At 37.1% G+C, this 21,159-nt stretch overlaps 1 protein-coding gene across 1 annotated transcript; it reads right to left on the bottom strand.

Moving 5' to 3' along the window:
- Positions 1-5,334: 5,334 nt before the first annotated feature.
- On the bottom strand, positions 5,335-19,280 carry LOC124630941. Its single transcript, XM_047164983.1, has 2 exons — positions 18,394-19,280; positions 5,335-5,458 (listed from the first exon to the last, which is right to left on the bottom strand). The coding sequence occupies exons 1-2, from the start codon at positions 19,077-19,079 to the stop codon at positions 5,335-5,337; spliced, it is 810 nt and encodes a 269-aa protein (XP_047020939.1). The 5' UTR covers positions 19,080-19,280.
- Positions 19,281-21,159: the final 1,879 nt, after the last annotated feature.

The following is a 21,159-nucleotide window of genomic DNA, read 5'->3' on the forward strand; positions in this document are numbered from 1 at the left end:
AGCAAATACACTGTTAGAGATGAAAAATAATAATATTTATTTCAGCCCGATTTCATTAGTAAGATTTGATGTCATAAGTTTTAATATGTGAATTTAAATAATTCGTGGTTTCTCTCAAACCTTAATTTAAAGCTTTTTTTATACCGAGCTTTTATCTCCGGTTAATTTTGCGAGTTATTTTATGTGGAGTTTAATTTGAACATTTAATATAATGTTTCATTAAGTTTTATCATTGCAGCGAAGTGCCTATATAAATAATTCTCAGTAAAAACTTTGACGAATTGTACCAGTTTAATTTATTATGAGAGATACTTAAAGACAGGCAGATAGAAGAAATTATTCCAACTTAGTCACTAATATACACATCATCCTCCGAGCCTTTTCCCAACCATGTTGGGGTCGGCTTCCAGTCTAACCGGATTCAGCTGAGTACCAGTGCTTTACAAGAAGCGACTGCCTGTCTGACCTCCTCAACCCAGTTACCCGGGCAACCCAATACCCCTTGGTTAGACTGGTGTCAGACTTACTGGCTTCTGACTACCCGTAACGACTGCTAAGCATGTTCAATGACAGCCGGGACCTACAGTTTAACGTGCCATCCGAAACACAGTCAATGGTGTCTAAGATATACTTAGAAAGTACATACAAACTTAGAAAAGTTGCATTGGTACTTGCCTGACCTGGAATCGAACCCGCGCCCTCATACTCTAGAGGTTGGTTCTTTGCCCACTAGGCCACCACGACTTCCATTGCATTAGCATCATTGGTGTCGAGATTTTGAGATAAAAAAATGTACCTATGACGCACGTGAAGTATTTACTTGGCCCCTGCAAAAAATGGAACTTTTGAATCCTTCCAATGATTAAGGCCTGATATTATACTGAGATCATAAAAGAGCACTCTCGAATGACACATAAAAGTGTAAAATCACAAAAGAAAATAACACTCCGTGAGTACCTTTTTAAGTCGTTTCAACAGCCACCTATCATCTTTCACGATGACAGAAAAAATGGTAAAAGGTTTGCTACCACGCATTCCAATAGGAATACCCGACTGCACTGGGCACGCAATAAAACTCCTTAAGATCCACTATCCCCATAAAACAAGTGTTAAGGTGAATGAGAAATGCCATAAATTCATATTCCATTTGGCTAGCACAATACAATAGGGATGTTTCATATCCATACTTTGATTTATCGCTATCGATGATAGTGTTTATCGATAGTTTGCCAGTTAATACGTTGACTGGGAGGGGCCGAATGTGGAGTTGAGCCGTGGTAATCGCCTATGGATCGCCTGTGGATCTTCTAGCATTATCATAAATTCATTTGTTATTCCGGGGACTGCTTTCAGTTGAGCGGCAATGCGGCATCTATTATAGTATTATAAAATCTGATTTTTTTCTATTAAACATTTTGAAATCTAAGACATTTTTAAATTAGTCCAAAGCAAGTAATTTATTAAGCAATACTCAGCACGAGTTAAAACAGATGTTATAGCGTGGAAATAAAAAAATAAAAATTACAAACTGCGCTGATTGAAAAAGTTAGATAGCAGAGAGTTCCATTGAACAAATAAACTACCTATTGAAACTATTGGCGTGGGAACAAGTGCAGATACATTAATCTGGGAGTTTGCAGATTGTATGCAAACAATGTTCCAATACTTTAATTGCGAACTAGTCATGCGCGGTCTCAGTTTCAGACTATTTGCTTTATTCGCAATAGTTTAATGTACATCGCAATGGTTTACCGCTCAACTATGAGCTGTGATTAATGCCCACACTTTGGCAAACCCTTTGATCTAACGATGACTGTATATCATGTTTACTTGTTTGCATGCAAGGATAATGCGTTAATTACGTTAAATTTATAATTTTCAACTAAGAGTTCTTGACGATTACCTAGGAGTTATTTAAAAATATCGATATTTACCCAAGTGTTTTCACCAGGCAGGTACATCTCTAGCTGTCCACTCGTAAAGATGACCGCACACGGAGAAGTTTTACGACACATTAAAATTAAAGTTGACGCGAACAGCGAAATGTACTCATAGCTTTATGTACGTCATAATATATGAGTGTTATGTACTATACGTGGTATATAATAACTTAAGTATTCACTGGTTGTCTCCAGAGCTTTAGGAAATTGCTATAACCTATAGGAAATTCCCAAAGAAAATATTTTTCGAAGTTAACGAAGATTGAGATAAAATAAATTCGTCATCGTTTTCGTTTTTTTTGCGTTGGAGGATAAACTGTCATACTGATCCTGTGAAAGTAAGACGGGTGATAAAAATATCCCTAATTTATTTGGGCAGACGCTTCATTATAAGATTAATGAAGTTAAGTCAAGTTTAGTGAAAGTAAAGTTGTCACGACACACTTATTAAGCCTAATGACTCGATAGTAGTTAATTTCTGCCAGGGACGAAGAGACTAGAAATACTATGCTGAAAAACTTTTTTCAAATTGGTTTTTGGCCTAAAACGGGTTTAGTTAATTTCAGGGCAAAAAAATGAATTGAGAACCTCTACACCTTTTTGGGAAGTCGTTTAAAAATAGTCATCGACGATCATATAAAAAATTAAATATCAAAAAAATACATGCTTAGAAAACTTTGCGACAACTTTTTAAATACAACCTCACAAACAATAATAAAAATTATACAGCAAAAGCAACACAATTAGAGTCCTTCTTAATGGATTACAAACTGGATCGTGTACGGTCCGTAACGTGATTACCGCCGTCTGTCCGGTCCGGACGGCCGCTTTGACGCCGGCTAATGTCATTATACAACGTATTATAATTTCCCGGTGAAAGCGCCGTGATTGGTCGCATACGAACCTGAGCGATATATTTGGTCGAATTGTCAATGTGAAATTGATATGGATTTTTACTGCTTTTTATGAAATTACACGCTTATTTTTGGGCTCGAGTTACGTAGAAATGGAAGCTTCCCTCGTGCTGTTAATAAAAAAATGATGGCAGATTATTCTTTCAGAATGCCTCGGCTAATTAAGCAAATATGTAGACTTAATAATGTTGCATGTGGGGTCAAAACTCTGCGTTAGTTAGAGTAGAGTAAATAAGGCTAGCAAAAGGTGACTTATCTGAAATATACCTGTATCTTTTAAAAACATAGCTGCCTCATCCTCCGAGCCTTTTTCCCAACTATGTCGGGGCCGGCTTCCAGTCTAACCGGATTCAGCTGAGTACCAGTGCTTTACAAGAAGCGACTGCCTATCTGACCTCCTCAACCCAGTTACCCGGGCAACCCCTTGTATTAGCCCCAATACCCCTTGGTTAGACTGGTGTCAGACTTACTGGCTTCTGACTACCCGTAACGACTGTCAAAGATGTTCATTGACAGCCGGGACCTACAGTTTAACGTGCCATCCGAAACACAGTCATTGGTGTCTAAGATATACTTAGCAAGTACATACAAACTTAGAAAAGTTGCATTGGTACTTGCCTGACCTGGAATCGAACCCGTGCCCTCATACTTGAGAGGTTAGTTCTTTACCTACTAGGCCACCATGACTTTACATACCATGAAAAACATAGCTGCCTATTCATTACCTATTCAGTTTGTTTTGTCAAGTAATGAACTGTTTAAAACTGTTTTTTACCTTGTAAACATAATTTCACAACTTGCTCTTCACTACTTTGTAATGTTTATTAATGAGTATTAAGAAACACCAAGTGGTCTAACAGAAATAATAAAACATTTAATAGGCGCTTTGAAGTAAGTAATTACCTTTTAGAAAATATTCGCAAGTCTTAGATTTAATATCTTCTAAGTGTTTACTCAGTATTCTAATTTATATTAGAGCTAGAACGAGGTCTAGATTAATTGATTAATTTAATTATTTCAGTACATGTTAAGATGTCGAGTAATTCAATCAATCAATAGATTAATGATGATAAAACGAAATTCGATACACTTAATTGTAATCAATTGAAGTTTGAGCTATGAGGAAATAACTTCATAATACCTAGATGAGAGTCTTATTGATTTATTATACCTACTTACCTACATAGATTGCATGAGCTAGATATTTTAGAAAGATATACTATGATCAATATACCTAACCTTTAACGAAACTAGCCTGAAGGTTTTTACTGAAACAAAATCTAGTATTAGGTAGGTATATACCTCACTGTTGATTTTACTAAAATAATGGAATGTATATCAAAATGTCACCTGTGACGTTCGGACCTGACTTTAAAAATAACTGCCACCCACCCATGAAATTATCCTGGCTTCTTTGATGATGAAAAATAATTCAGGTAAGGAAATCATCCGAAATTCTTCATTATGGCAACAGTTGAAAGACTTCTAAAGTATGAAGATTTACAAATAAGGTTTCACGTTTCATTCAGAAGAGGTAAGAATTTAATTTAAGAGGTAAGAAAAGTAGCAAAATATAATGATATTTATTTAGTATCACCAAAATAATATAATAAGCTTTCATTTACAAAGTTGTGCTACAGATTAGTTTTGGTACAAATGTAATTAAATGTATTTATGTCTGATGCAGGCTTGCGTGGAAAAGTCGTGGTGGCCTAGTGGGTAAAGGACCAACCTCAAGTACGAGGGCGCGGGTTCGATCCCAGGTCAGGCAAGTACCAATGCAACTTTTCTAAGTTTGTATGTACTTTCTAAGTATATCTTAGACACCATTGGCTGTGTTTCGGATGGCACGTTAAACTGTAGGTCCCGGTTGTCATTGAACATCCTTGGCAGTCGTTACGGGTAGTCAGAAGCCAGTAAGTCTGACACCAGTCTAACCAAGGGGTATCGGGTTGCCCGGGATACTGGGTTGAGGAGGTCAGATAGGCAGTCGCTTCTTGTAAAGCACTGGTACTCAGCTGAATCCGGTTAGACTGGAAGCCGACCCCAACATGATTGGGAAAAGGCTCGGAGGAGGATGATGATGCAGGCTTGCGTGGAATAAACATTGTATTTTAGTATAATTGTATTGTAGTAGAGACAGCGTTGTAATAATTTTGTACATTGTATCGTGCTGACATTTGTTATTAGGATGTTCTAATTACATAGCTGAACTGCTGTCTAATATAAAATAATGATAATTGCACTATATAATTTATTTTTGATAGCAAAACATTGCTAGATTTGTATAAATTCAATTAACAGATTTGAGATTAGCGATTATAATGTTTTTACACCAAAAACCCATCCTGCTTTAAATATAACTTGAAATGAAGATAGAGTTAAAATAGTTTAAATTCGGGAAGCCTTTAAACATCACATGCACAAAAAATAATAATTTCCGGCATCCAGTAAGTACCTAGCAATTAATCCCTTTTATCTCACAGCCTGTATCTAGCAAGACATCTTATCGAGGCCGCCTTCTCCTTCTGGAGGTTAAGCTCAATCAACCACCAACTACCAATTGCATTCCTTACCTGGAGAGCTCCATAAAAACAAAAGCACCTGGTGAACCAAAAAGCTTGTTAAATTAAACTTTAAAACATTATATCTTCGCCCCCATAACATCTCGGGTCACATTTTATGGGCAATTCGTCGGTAACCGCCGCCATAACGTTCGGGTTTCGTCGGAGATGCTCGGGAGCGCTCGGATTTTATACCGCTCTCATATTCCATATGTTTATAACTCGTAATTGGTTGTACTTGGCTGGGAAATTTAGATAAACTTTTATCGATGATGTGTAGTATTTATTTGGTCAAGGAAAAGTCACTCTGGCTTCGAAAAATATGATATGAAAATTATGTGCACCACTAAGACTCGTTCTTTCCTCTATGTTAAGCAAAAGTAATTTTTAGCTACCCAGTTGCTACTCTAATTTTCCGTAAAGACGTTGTTGTTATTATTTTTTCAACTTTTATGAAATATGTTCAAGTATATCTTCTATATCCGTAAAAAGCCGTTTGTCTAGTATATAAAATATGAGTTTATTATCTATGAATAACATAATACGTATCGTATCAGTTCCGGAGTTTTACGACTCCTAGCAATAAAGCAGGTGCACGTCTTCATTCTAGGAAATTATATGCAGAATATTTCACGATATATTGAGTATGTATTATACATGGGCATATAGGACTTTTTAAACAGGACCCAAATTAAAACTCGCGGAATGATGGGGAACTCTAAAATAAATTGCGTTTATTTGTTCTGCTAAACTAGTGAAAACGTTAAAAAAGCAATTCTTTTACAAAAATATTCGAATGTTCACGTACTGAATCTATGTATGATGTATGTACTCATTCAGCTTGGATAAATTTTGGTCTGTAGACACAAAACAACTATGTTTTATAAAATTCCGTTATTGATGTTGTCTAAATCACGCCTAAACATACCTATGTGTTTGAATGGTATGCCATTCAAACTACATAGCTATAAAGACTGAAATATAATGTGGTACACAATAAAGTGCGAAATAAATAAGTAGAACTCGTACACTCATAACATGAGTTTACCCGCAAGTATATAAGTTTCCCGCCTACATCCAATTCCTACGCTTACGCCTAAACTATTCACAAGAACTTGAGATAAGCGCCCAAACAATTACAATAGGCTTTATAATACTCCTTTTATGAGGAAAAACTCCTTAATTTACGTCTGAATGAGAAGCAGGATCCTCCCGGGCCCTCTGAGGGATTCCAGGGAGGATTATGCAAAGCCGACAGAGATTTCCTACAAGCCTACCTTATTTATCGAAAATAATGTCAGGGGAGCCTTTTGAAATTAGGGCACAGTTTGAATTTGCTTGATTTTGGAGAGCCCCAATAAAAATACAAAGTTTTAATTTTTACGCATAATCTGACCACGTACATAGGTTCCTACAGTTTGGTATAAAATGTAAATGACCAAGTAAATCTCCAAAACACTTCCATAATACTAAAAACTCCTACCTTATATAACAAAGAAAACAAGCCTATCATTTCGACAACAAGCCCTATCACCCAACAATCAGCGATAATCACGGCACTCATTGCTTCACTCACCTGAATGTTCCCCGTCGCGACGTCACTATGTTATCAGGTGTTTCTAGTCGAGCGGTCACTCGGGCACTCGTTCTGCCCACCTCGTTGGCACGCACAGTGTCGTGAGTGTATCGACGCTATTGTCAACGTTTGTAAAGAGTTCTGAAAGGGTGATCATGGCTGGTTATTTGTTGTGAAGCAGAGGACGTATTTTTTATTCACTTTAAATTATGTGAGTTTTCTTGGACCCACGAAGGCTTTTTTGCAAATATGAAATGTTCAGGTAATATCCGGATTTGTGGTAATCTCGATAACAGAATAGTTATTCCTGACGTAGAGAGGTACACACACAGGTAGGTACCTGAACTCTAAAATATCAAACACAGAAGCTATGTTCAGCGTGTTTTAAAGATTCGCTAGTATTTTTGATTGTTTGGACTTTCATTGTTGGTCGTACATTACAGGTGAGTACAATAGGCAATGTTTTGTTTGCATAAAATGTGGGCCACGGCAGGGGTGTGACTAAAAGCTGGTAAAAGTAGAGAATGTGTGTGACAATATTGTTCTTGTTACATTGGTAATACACCTTCAATATCGTAGTAAAATACAGAACAATGTTTCGGACACACAAACATAAAAATATACAAGATTTCCCAAGTGTTCACTAAGCATAATTCGGTTTACTAACCAAAGCAATATTAATTTCATTAATTAGTTCGTCAGCCTCATTCCGTATTATTTTCCATTGCGTACACATCTCTCTCATTATCATTAGCTTTACTTAAGGACTTGCTTAATGAAGAAGAAAAAACACAGTAAATACATTACTTAGTAAGTATAGTAAAGACTTGGCCAAAGAGGGAGATTCATAAATATTAATGTGTTAGTAATACATTTACGTTTCGTCATTAGTGGATGGTATAATAATGTATGAGCCTATCAGGATATTAATGGTAGCAGAAACATGCAGTAGATATTTGGTAGGGTCCACATGTTGCGACTTTTTCATTCGCGATTTAAGGAAAAAGGGGGAAATGCGACCCTAACGTATTTTCTGAGCTTCTTATGATTTTCCTGCGTTTATTCGCAGGGATTTGTTATCTATTTCTCGTGTATTATTTTTAAAGCTAAAGCTTCTTGTCATTTTTGGTTTACACGTTCTGAAATATTGGAGAAGTTAAATAAAAATGAACTTATCGTACGAGCCCTAGGATGGTTCTATTGGTGTATTTATTTTTGTGCTTACTTACAACTTTTTACGAAATCAATAAATAAAAATCAAAGGCTATACCAGAAGCGATTATTTATCGTGAAAATGTGTCGCAGCAAAGTGTCGCATTGTGTATACCCGATACATTGATATGAAGATAGATAGTTGTTTTAGAACATAAATTAATGGCGCTCGGATCATACTGATTTATGACTGACGATGTGCGATATATTGCTCAGGAATTGCTGATATAACATGTTCAGGAATGAAGAAAAGATGGTACCTAGAATATATTGTATACTTGTATACAAAAGGCGCCTGTCTGGGGTAGATAATTGGAACAGTATATTCCGACGTGTGATTTGTGCCATGGTTTTGTCTATGATTACTAACATAAATAACTGTATCTAGATTACCAGACTATGTCTTGGATAAAATGGAAAAAAAAAATTTCCTACAGTTGCTGGAGGTAAGAAGTTAGATTTTTTTACACCACGAGCGAGCGGCGACGCCGTAGCTGATCAGTGATCGTAGCAACAACTTAGGTAAGTGTATCTTTGAATTAATATAATTTTAATAAGTTTCCTTTTATAGGACTAGATGTGTAGCATGTGTATTTGAATTAGTACTTTGTAGAAATTAAAGAGGTTTTCATAAGTTACGTTATTTGCACGAGTATTTATATTTTGGTGGAATCTAATTAATTTATTTCTGAGTACCCCAAAATACTCCTTGAAAATGGTTCTTTTCATCTGCAAATCAGATTAAAATATCGGATCAGGGGTCATCCGCTTCCGCAATAAGCCGTGGGTCTGTGATTTGGGTCAGGGCTATTGCTATAGGATTGTCTGCATCAAGTTATATGGTGCATGTTAATTTTATTTATTGATAGGCCAATGGTGTCAGTCGCATCAATGATGTGAATATGATGAATGTCAAATATATAGGATTAGTGTCATTATAAATCTATTGTATGCTATTCATTCGTTATTTATTATTTATTTATTCTTGCACATATTTATTACATTTTAAAATATTAAAATAAAAAAAACATTTAAAAATATAAAAAATGTGCTATTCATATTATTACTGTCTTCATTGGATCAAAATTGCATCCATGTGGCCTTTGATTTAATCTGAAAGAAAGAAAGAAGAAAGAAAGAAAAACATTTATTTAACACACAAATGAAGCAGAAAACAAACACACACAAATAAAATAACGGACAAAACAAACAGTGAAACAAAAAAGAAAAAGCGCTGCAGCTGCGTCACTTATGCGTGAAAAGGGGCAGCGCTCAGCATAATGCTGTGTCTCGCACACGCAGGCACGAGACAACAGCCCTGGTTTTCAGCGCTGACCCACCACATGACTTGCCTCGGGACTATACAATTCAGACGCCGTTTCGGCACGAATCAAGTAAATAAATCTGAGGGCACGGCAGTGCCCCAGCCAAGACTCGAGCAAAGCGGGCACGGCCGTACCATCTTTTCTCGAAGCGTTTCGCGGCTATTTCAGCCCCCTGTATCTTCCATGTGAACAAAGCTAGGAGTTTAGGTTTTCGATGACCAAGAGTAAGTATTAGAACAAGCTCAGTCTCAAAATTACAAGACATTTGAATAAATAGTTTACGAGCTATGAGCGATCAAAGTTACACCATTTTGTCACTGACTCACTGACCGATCATCAAAAGTCTAAGGTACTTCTAGCAAACTTAGAACCTTCAAATTTGGCACCAAGATAGGTTATTAGCTACATATAAAAGGAAAATTATAAAAACCTTAAAACTTAATAAAAAAATAGGAAACAAATTTATATTTGCGTTTTTTCAAGAACATTGTGTATGAATTTTGACTGCATTGATAACTTTGTTATTTATTTATGTACAAAATGTTACTATTTGTTTTATTGTTACGTAGTGTGGTGTATTGTTATTATGTTTAAGCTAGGTTAAAATGAAATGAATAATGATAAAATCTTTCATATTAATGCAGTGCGACAAATACTGCATGCTCGCACGATAGATGGCGTTGTCCTGGTCTAAATCGCGCTATGGTTTCGTTATATAGCTTAGTATAAGTAGTTCTAAAAAAAAAACAAATTTCATGTGATAGCGCTATCTACCTCTGAAATAAATCTCTTTCATTCTTAAAGATATTCGATTAAAAAATTCGACAATTTTGAAATTTTTTAGTTTATTTAAAAAAAATGTTGTGTACATATTTAGTTAGTTGCATGTAAGTTAATTTAATTTGTTATACCTATACTTAGAGAAGAAAGAGACCTACAAAAAATAAATTAGATCCCACCAAAAACATTAAATGTAAAAAAAAGCCAATCCTCTACGCAATTCCTCCACCGTACAAAGTTTTGCGGTCGCATAGAAGCCAAGTCCTGTTCAACTTTATTTGTAATAATAAATCAATATTTTGTGACTATATCAATAGTTTTGTTCACATTAAAATAATATTGTCTTGGCCGTGAGCACAAGTTAAAAGTCGCTCCTTGAAATAATGTGTAAATACCATTGAATTGATAAATTCTATATGGACATGATTTTACGATTGGACTGATTATGGACTGATTGGAATTTGAGATCACCATGGACTAAACATGAGCCATAGTACATGTGCAGTTCATTGATGTTGGATGATACTGACTGACGGTCATTTAATAACAATTAAATAAACTAAAAGTATTTAATTCTGTAATATTAAACTTCATGTTTGACTTTCCCCTCTCCAAGATATGCTGTATTATATTTGTAGTTTATTGTGCTCATGGCCAAGTCAATATTATTGTAATGTGAACAAAACTATTGATATAGTCACAAAATATTGATTTATTATTACAAATAAAGTTGAACAGGACTTGGCTTCTATGCGATCTCAAAACTTTTTACGGTGGAGGAATTGCGTAGAGGATTGGCTTTTTTTTACATTTAATGTTTTTGGTGGGATAAATATATATACAATTAGTAAAATAACAGAAACGTAGTAAAAAAAATAATAGTAACAATGAATACAAAACAAACCATAGACAAAGCAAAACACAAAAATAAAATAATAATAATAAAAAATCTGATGAAAAGAGGCAATCTGTAAGGCAGTATATGGTGTATTTTTTTCTAATATTACACGTGTGAAGCATAGATGGCTTACCTATGAATCACAGTTGACAAAATACAAACAAAAATAATCCAGTAACATACCTGATAGTCCAAAATTACCCGCATAATCATTGACAAATAAGATATTGTTTAACATTCGCGCCACACGACTCGCCGAGGATATAATTAACTTGGTCATGATGCTGTTTATTTATTCATGGAGTTATACTCTGTGGGATCATACAAATGTATTTTGGATCATGACTGCAATACGCTTTATTACCCGTATTAAACAATATTGGTCAGTGTTTAAGTTAGTGATTGCATTTTTTGGTTTTTAGGTATGGTATGCTTTATGAGGAATAATTTATACTATCTTTTGCATTCTGCAAGATAGGTATATTTCATTTTCGTCATATCCAAAGTATTTTGAATTGTTTTGCCATTTTATCACCCCAGGCTTAAGTCTATATTCTCATAGAGAGTAAACATGAGCGTTCATTACTTACTCAAGTTACATTGTTACCTGACTTAAAATCGAACTCGCACATTCGTACTTGAGAGGTGTTTTAACCACTACGCCATCGCGATACTTCCTATATGTCATTCTATGTCTCACTATTTATTAATTTATTTCGCATAGTTACTTTGCCATTACAGATATCTAAATCTAATTCGACATAGTACATACTTACAAATATTTCCTTAAGTATAACTTAACTATATATGCTTATATACTACACAGTAAGTGGCCCTTGTGAACTCGCTCAGTGTACAGTTAAATATGTCGATGTGCTCAGCCACCGTGTTGAGAGTGCGCAGCGCGCGAGTGAGCGGCGCGCGCTGCAGCAAGTTGGTGCTCGCGGTACCACCAGCAGCCACCGCCCCACATACTCGCACATACATTAAACACAGTTGACAAATACAAGCATTGTTAACAAAAACACGTATAAGGAAGAATACAACAGTGGAATCCTGAATGTTATTAGCTTATGCAGCATTTTATTGTTAGACCATGGACAGAAACAGGTCCCATGGGTCTCAGTTTGGAAATTGGTTGGCCTTTTCCCATCGAACCCCGTAAAATCGCTGCACAAACAAACTGGAAAGAACTTACTTCGGCGACAACCTTCAGACGCTTAAGGAGATCGTTCTGTATGTAGAATAGGAAGCCGGGATTATAATGTCATACTTATGTGTTTGGAAATGTCTAGACTTGATAGTAAGGAAGTGAATAACCTATGGCCTTTTAGGTCCTGGTTTGATAAATCAAATGAATCATGAAAAAAACACAAGCGTATGTAGTTTTCAGTGCGTCAAAATGTATTTATGTGTGCAATAAAGAATAAAATTAACAGTAAAGTTTGTTTAAGAAATAAACTTTTTTGAACCAAAGACTTGGGCTTTTAAATAAAAGTCGCAATAAAGAAAGGACAATACTAATACATAGTAACCTATTTATCAATGTCCATTAAATACCATAGCCTTACAATGACCTCTATATCAAGAGAGATTTAAAACACAATAAAGCCGAGTTTCCTCCATCGATGAGCTATAAAAACCCCGATAACAAACCACTTGTACATAAAATTCGATTAAGGCAATTTAAAAAGTCGATCACTTGAGAAGTGATTGACAATTTCCCTGGGAATTAAGAGCCCTGGCCCGGGTTTTAATTTGGAGAATCTTTGTTTTCCACGCCAATCGTTAATCGCGTTAATTTATATTAAAAGCATGAGTGCCCGCTCTTGTTACCAAAGAAGTTTTCTAAAACAACAAAAGTCTCGTTTTTGATTCTCAAAATATAATATGCGTAAAGTGAAGTACTTTAAATAGTTTTGTAAAATCTAGGTTATTATGGCACTGGAACTTCACATCTCAAACTCAAAATACATTTATTGACTTTATAATTTCAAATTACAAAGTCTAGTTTCAACAACAGTAGATACTGACTTCTTTGAATAATAAGAACTTTTGCAAAACTTTCTATTTTAATAATAACTTCACAAACAAAGGGAGCACACATTCCAATGAGTAATATCTATGTTGTAAAAGTACTATGTTTTGCTCAATGAATCTAAACCAATGTTATAACTAAAAAGTTTTTAAACTAAATTAATATGAGAGAGAAGTCAAGTTTGTTATAATATTATGGCATTGCAAAGACTTTTATTCATGTTCACTTTCACTGTGCTATCGATATAGGTATTTATAGACACCACAATTTTAATGCTGTTGTACGTAGGGAACAATTATGGTGAGACGAGCCGACGCGATTATGGGGATAGCTAACAATTCTTCCAACTTTTTTGTTGAATCTTACAATACATCAATATTCTTGTAAGTGCTCCTAAAGCTGTGTAAATACCAACACTAAGTATTAACTTACCATCCGTTACGAGAACTATAAACTGTGCAGTTAAAAGAAACTAAACTTTAACAAACTAAAAGTAAACAAGTTCGATATGCTGTCGAGATGTAGCCACTGCGGAACAACTGCTAACATTTAGTTAGTAGTGTGGATAAACAAGTGCAGTCAGATTGTAACTCGCAGTAGATACGAAGTAACTGTTTGCTAAACTGCAGTAACTATTGACTTCAAGTGTGCTTCGAAAACAAAAACTACATGAGCTGCTATTTTACTGACAGTGAGAAAAGAAAATGTCTGAACTGAAAGCTCTTTGATTTTTTTAGGTGTTTTTATGTATTATAATATACAAATGTTCTTTAGGTTTCAGCCGCGTCCAAAATCTACTTCCCGCATCTGGATATAAAGTAGTCTTTTTACTCCTTGTTACATCAGCTATCTGCCAGTTTAACAGCCAGTTTCTTCGTCAAAAGTAAAAGCCAAAGTAAAAGTCAAAGTAATGCCTAAAGTCAAAGTAACGGTCAAATTCATTTTTTCTATTAGTTTTGCTGTCACTTTAGCCTTGAAAAAACGAATTTGACCATTACTTTTACTTTAGACATTACTTTGACTTTTACTTTTGATGAAGAAACTGGCCGTTAGTCTTGTCAAAATCGGTCAACCCATTTCAGAGATCAGCCGCACAATGCTTAGAATGTCTTAGTGAGTAGCAAGCAATATACATTTTTAATAGGACGGCTTTTTTGTGGAATTATTATTTTAATTAACTCTGCATTAACACAATCAGCACACACGCTAGGCATGCATCTGAATTCGCGAACAGAGCAATTGATCGGTATTGTCATGAATATATTATTTGTGGAATGTATTCGGAATCGCAGTAATAGTGTGCTAATGGAAACTGATATTGCCTGACGACGGCTGCCGAATGTGGATTATACCAGGATTGAGGATTCATTCAGGGGAGGGTGGAATTGATTGAGTTATCTCGAAGGGTAGTAGTCATAACTATTGGACACTAAATATAAATAATTTAGGTTATATGTGGGTTACATATTTACGCAGGAAAGAGTTTTGTAGTTATAACTACTGTATGTTAAAGATTCTTTAAGTCCGGAAAAATTATACCTTCTCAATCATTGTTAAGGTCACTCATGGTCATACCTACTTTCAAAATAAGAGTAGCTTATTATCACTGACGAGAATAATCCAGTTGTGTTTCACAGTATCTCCTTTGTTTTTTTGAAGTTAAATCTAAATTAAACCGTATTGAAGTCGAAATTCTAACTATGAAAGTAAGTTTGAAGTACCTGCTACCCCAATACAGTTTGTAAGCTGAGTACATTCGAGCACGGAAGTTAATCATAATTTGAGGAAAACCGGCACTATTAATAGGTACGTTGGTGAATGGACTATTCCAACTTCGGCTGTATTTATTGAGTGCATTTATCGGATGTGTGCTTGTATGTAAGTAATTAAGAAAGTTTCTGTGCACGGGTAAGAACGCTGTGCGCGACTTTACGTTCTAAAGGTAGTTGTGTAGAAACTTTTTGAAAGGTGTGAATTTGTTGTAAAATTCAAAAGGGCAAATCCTCCGAGCCTTTTTCCCAATCATGTTGGGGTCGGCTTCCAGTCTAACCGGATTCAGCTGAGTATCAGTGCTTTACAAGAAGCGACTGCCTATCTGACCTCCTCAACCCAGTTACCCGGGCAACCCGATACCCCTTGGTTAGACTGGTGTCAGACTTACTGGCTTCTGACTACCCGTAACGACTGCCAAGGATGTTCAATGATAGCCGGGACCTACAGTTTAACGTGCCATCCGAAACACAGTCAATGATGTCTAAGATATACTTAGAAAGTACATACAAACTTAGAAAAGTTGCATTGGTACTTGCCTGACCTGGGATCGAACCCGCGCCCTCATACTTGAGAGGTTGGTCCTTTACCCACTAGGCCACCACGACTTTCAAAAGGGCAAAACAAAACAATTTTAAAGGGCAAAGCATAAAAATAAAAATAAATAACTTTTATATGACTACCCTGCTATTAAGGTAAAAATAGGACGCGATTCAGGTGTGGTCTTTATGCCAATATAACCGTGTCAGTGAATATTATTTAAACAATTCGCGGGAACCTCAATGTTATGGTACCGGCAATCTAGGTTTGTGATAGGAAACATTACTTTATGGGCCATACACAGTTTATAGGCTATTACCATCATGGAGGCCGTTCATATAAAAGCGAACGCGCGCCGAATCACAACAATCTATAAATTCTGTAAACTCTGCGCCATCTGCCGGGTCATCGTTATTTTTGATTTTATGCTGACATTTTTAATTACTTATTTCGAAAAGAATTCTTGTTTTTTAAATGCTGGATAAACTTTCGCAACCAGAGGATTCTATCGCAAACAAAGCTCTAAACAGGATTCTCCAAATAGTCATGAATTTTTCACAAACGAAACCATAAGAACACAACGGTTTTGAAATTCAATTTCTGAAAAAGAAAACCTTCAATCTCAAAACGAGTTCCAACGAACCGTTCACCACAAACAAACGGATATGCAAAACAAAAAGTGTAAACTTCGTTCCGTTTGGCATCAGACGCAGGGCGTTTTGAAAAAGCTCGTTGCTTGCAACAGATAGACATCTTAGCTGCGAGATCAATTGTTGGGGCGCAGCGTTCCGGCAGAGCGGCGATGTGCCTCGCTCCGGCTCAATCGACAATATCGTCGCCGATACATAAGGCATAGATTAGTTAGGGAGATAAAGAAGGTGATCTTGATAGGATAACTTATGCAGAATTATCTTCTTTCTCCTGCCCTGTTCCCAAATATTACTTGGGGTCGGCGCAATATGTCATTTTCTTCCATTTTCCCCTGTCACTCGTCATACTGACACTCACTCCCTTCCTATTCATATCATCTTTCAGGCAATCCATCCATCTTTTCTTAGGTCTTCCTCTTCCTCTCCATCCATCTACATTCATACTTAGCACACACTTTGTTGCATGCGTATCATCCCTCCTCATTACATGTCCATACCACGACAATCTTCTACTTCTCATCTTTTCTGTAACTGGCGCTACTTTCAGACTTCCTCTAATGTAATCATTCCTCACTTTATCCATTCTTGTAACACCACACATCCATCTCAGCATTCTCATTTCTGTTACATGCACTCTCTTCTCGTCCCTCTTTTTCAATGCCCAACACTCCGATCCATACAAGACGACAGGTCTAATGACGGATTTGTAAATTTTGCCCTTCAGTTTGAGGGGCATCCGCGGGTCACAAATAGCGCTAGTTACCTGTCGCCACTTCATCCATCCAGTATTGATCCGATGCGTAACGTCCCTGTTCACCTCACCGTCACTTTGGACGAGTGAACCAAGGTACCGGAAGTCGGAGCAAACTGGTAGGGGCATGCCGGCTAGGGTTATGGTCATGGGTCCCGAAATACCGCCAAAATCACAATGAAGGTATTCGGTTTTACTCCTGCTCACCTTTAAACCCACTGTCTCCAGTCTCAGCCGCCATGCCTCCAGTCTACTCTGGACCTCTGGCCCACTCTCCCCCACCAGAACAATGTCATCGGCGAAAAGCATACACCAGGGTGCCTCCTCCCGTATATCTGCCGTAAGCGCGTCCATTACAAGCAGGAAGAGATACGGGCTGAGGGCCGACCCCTGATGTAAGCCAACACCTACACTGAAGCTGGTGGTAGTGCCCGCTGCGGACCGGACTTCTGTACGGCATCTGCCGTACATCGCTCGGATCAACTGCACATACTTCCCTGGTATACATTTCTCCTCAAGGGCCCACCACAAAACCTCACGAGGCACCCGGTCATATGCCTTCTCGAGGTCAACGAACACCATATGCAAGTTTTTGTGTGCACCCCTGTACTTTTCGCACAATTGGCGAATACAGAATATAGCGTCCGTTGTACTCCGACCAGGCATAAAACCGAATTGATTTCGTGCGATATCACTCTCTTCTCTCAGCCTCCTTTCAATAACTTTCTCCCACACTTTCATACTATGTGACATTAGCTTTATTCCTCTATAGTTGTTGCAATTCAACACATCACCCTTGTTCTTAAAAATGGGCACCAGGAAACTATTGCACCACTCGTCTGGTATAGTTTCCTCTTGCAACAACTTATTGAAGAATAAAGCCAGCCATTTCCATCCATCCATCTTTAATAATTTCCACACTTCCACTGGTATTCCATCTGGCCCTATCGCTTTTCCATTTTTCATTCCATTCACTGCTAATCTGACCTCATCCTCACATACATTTCTTACAAGGCCCTCGTTCACCGCTTTATGATGGAGCACACCGCTCCACTCATTTTCTTCATTCATCAGTCTTTCAAAATATTCCTTCCACCTACCTTTAATCTCCACATCATTCGAAAGGACCGTTCCGTCTCCATTCTTTACACACCTTATCTGGCATACATCTCTTGTCATTTTCTCCCTAGATTTAACCAATCGGTAAAAGTCATTTTGACCAGCTGGGCTATCTAGGGAGTCATACATCCTCTCGTGCGCTTTTGCCCTTGAAACAGCCACAATCTTCTTTGCTTTCTTCTTACATTCATCATATTCAGCCTTTTTTCGTGCTTTTTCACTATCATCATTGTCTTCCGTCCGCTGCCATTCCTTGAATTTCATCTTCTTTTCCTTTAATACACTCTGCACTTCTTCCACCCACCACCAAGTTTCCTTCTCTATCACTCCATTCCCTTTTGATTCTCCTAGAATGCTTCTTGCCGCTTTCCTTATACACGTCGCCATTCCACTCCAGCATTCATTCACATTCTTTTCATTCATTTCTCCCATTTCAATCATCTTATCAACCACTACTTTTCTAAATTCCCGGGCCAACTCAGCCTTCCCCAACAGATGCCATTTGATTTTGGGGGGCCGTCTCTCTTTGGCTTTTGGCCGGGAAGTTAAAATCACATCCATAATTAGGGGTCGGTGCTGCGAGACTACAGCTTCGCCTGGTATCACCTTGCAATCTTTGATGTTCTTTAAACTACTGCGTCTGACCAAAAAGTAATCTATTTGTGTCACGTGGTGACCGCTTTTATAGGTGATTAGATGTTCGGTGTTCTTTTGAAACCACGTATTTACCACTGCTAGGTCAAACGCAGTAGCAGCCTGTAGCAGGGCTTCACCCTCGTCGTTCTGGCAACCGAACCCCCACCCTCCATGCACTCTTTCATAATTCCCTCTCATTCTGCCAACATGGCCATTAAAGTCTCCTCCCACAAATACCTGTTCATTCGTCGGCACATTCAACATTACTGCATCGAAATCCGTCCAAAATTGTTCTTTCACCCTGTCATCACAACCGATTTGAGGAGCATACACACTTATAACATTTATTATCAAACTTTCATACATTATTTTAACAACTATTATTCTATCATTCACTCTCTTTACATCTATCACACTTTCTTTCAAGTTCTTATCTAACACAATGCCTACCCCATTCCTTTTCCCATCACTTCCACAATAATAAAACTTGTATCCTTCCCCAATTTCTCTAGCTTTCGTGCCCTTCCATTTAGTCTCTTGCAAACATGCCACATTTATTCGTCTTCTCTTTAACTTATGCAGAATTATATGGTACTTATATAATGTATGTAATGCTCATTCATTCATTTATGTATGAGAAAAGGTCTGTCACCAGCAAAAAGTCAGTGATGATTATGTTTTAGTGAGACAGACGTTGAGAGAAATTCAAGCATAGTTGTGTAGTAGATACAAGATTTTTAAGAATCCCAGATTCCTTAAGGAATCTTTTATATTCATGCCGAGTGTCGAGTAAACTATGACAAAACGTGGGTGTGCTGAAATGATAAACGACATTTTAAAAGCTCCAGTATATTCTCGCAATACAGATCACGACGGATATGTAAAGTGTCGCATCTGCATCATATTCTAGTCTCAGAGTGGGCAAATGCTAGATCCGATTTATTGTACCTGAGCATATTGGATTCCATCGCAGCCGGAATATGAAATGACGAGGCAACTGCAGGGAGCCCTAGATACCAGGCACGCCTGAATTGTCATTATTTATCCTCCCACTAGCACAAGTTTCAGATTGTCTGATTTGATTCACAGTTGGTATTTCCTAGGAGACATTCAGTTTGCTAGTTAGACCTAACACCGATGTGAAAGTTTAACCGTCTGACTTTGATCGACCTGTGTATGTACATTTTCTATAAGCGTCTGTCTACAGTATTATTTTGGAATGAATAGGGAGGTAGCAATAAAATGTAATTTATTTAAATGTAAATTGGTACTGTTTGTGACATGTGTTTGGATGTCGAATCAATCGTTTGGATAAAACCAATTGCTTTTTCTTAGCGACAAAATATATTAGAATCCCCAAAAATATTTGCATAAAATACTACAAAACTTTATCGCGTATTTCAGTTAAGTTTTTCACAGAGCTACGTTTAGATAAATTATTCAGTTTGCTCAGATGTGAAGTTTGTGGAACAAGTTTGTTCTGCTTAACGTCCATACATCTCGTGAGCACAGCATCCGTGTTGTATAAAATATGAAGGTCTTGAGAAATCTCATCACAGCCAAGTGTTCATCTCACGTTGTTTAGTCAGGAAAACGATTTCTGGAACGACATGTTGTTACTCTCCTCGTCGACGGTTTAAAATGACAAATATATTTTGTTTGACATTTCAAGCGTGAAATATTGGAATTACTTGCTTTGAGAAAACGTGTAATTGGATTTTGAAAAAGAAGGACATACTTTCATAGAAACATAATTCGGAAAATTGGTTCATCTTTTGCATTTGACATTATTAATTAGCTATAACGCTGCGTCTATTTTTGTCACACATAGGTATATGTTTTCCTAAAGCAGAACGAAGACGCACATATTATATAGCTATGCCTTCACAAGAAACACTATTTCACAACCCTTTCAGCCGAATTTCCAAAACATTTTCTTAAAGCAAATCCCCTCAGAACCACTTGTTTATTTTGTGCAGCAGGGCAGGCTAAGACCGTCAATAACGCTTGGCACTCAGGTCTCCATTCACTCCGGAGCATGTTAACGTGACGGGCGGAGCCGGGCCGCATCGTAAAGCGAGCAGGCTTCGGGCACTGCTGGCGACCTGCCAAGTGACTGACACGTGTTGTTGAGATGAAGAGTTTTACTGCTGGAGAGGGTTCTTAGAGCAATTGTGTTGATAGTGTTGATGGCAAATTGACAATTCATAATTGGGTATCGGCTATTTTGTTAGTGGGCCATGGTTTATACTTCTTATAAAGAGCTTTGGAAATCAATTTAACTTGTTGTGAACAAACATTTTATTTAAACAACAGCAAATTCTTGTTTGTGATATGTGATATAATAAGAGAGAAGCTATTCCGCTGAGTTGCTATTCATTTAAAATGGTGGATCTATCTGAGCCCAAAACTTCACGTAGGTTTCTGTATCACAAAATGTGACTAT

The sequence above is a fragment of the Helicoverpa zea genome, chromosome 6 (assembly GCF_022581195.2).
Source record: "Helicoverpa zea isolate HzStark_Cry1AcR chromosome 6, ilHelZeax1.1, whole genome shotgun sequence".
Taxonomy (NCBI): domain Eukaryota; kingdom Metazoa; phylum Arthropoda; class Insecta; order Lepidoptera; family Noctuidae; genus Helicoverpa; species Helicoverpa zea.

What these genes read in the sequence shown, in the direction of transcription:
- LOC124630941 (XM_047164983.1), bottom strand. Translation starts at nt 19,079, where the DNA reads ATGTATGAAAGTTTGATAATAAATGTTATAAGTGTGTATGCTCCTCAA. An exon ending in GGGAATGGAGTGATAGAGAA is followed by an intron (nt 5,459 to 18,393) that starts GGAAACTTGGTG and finishes TTGGTTCACCAG; the next exon opens with GTGCTTTTGTTTTTATGGAG.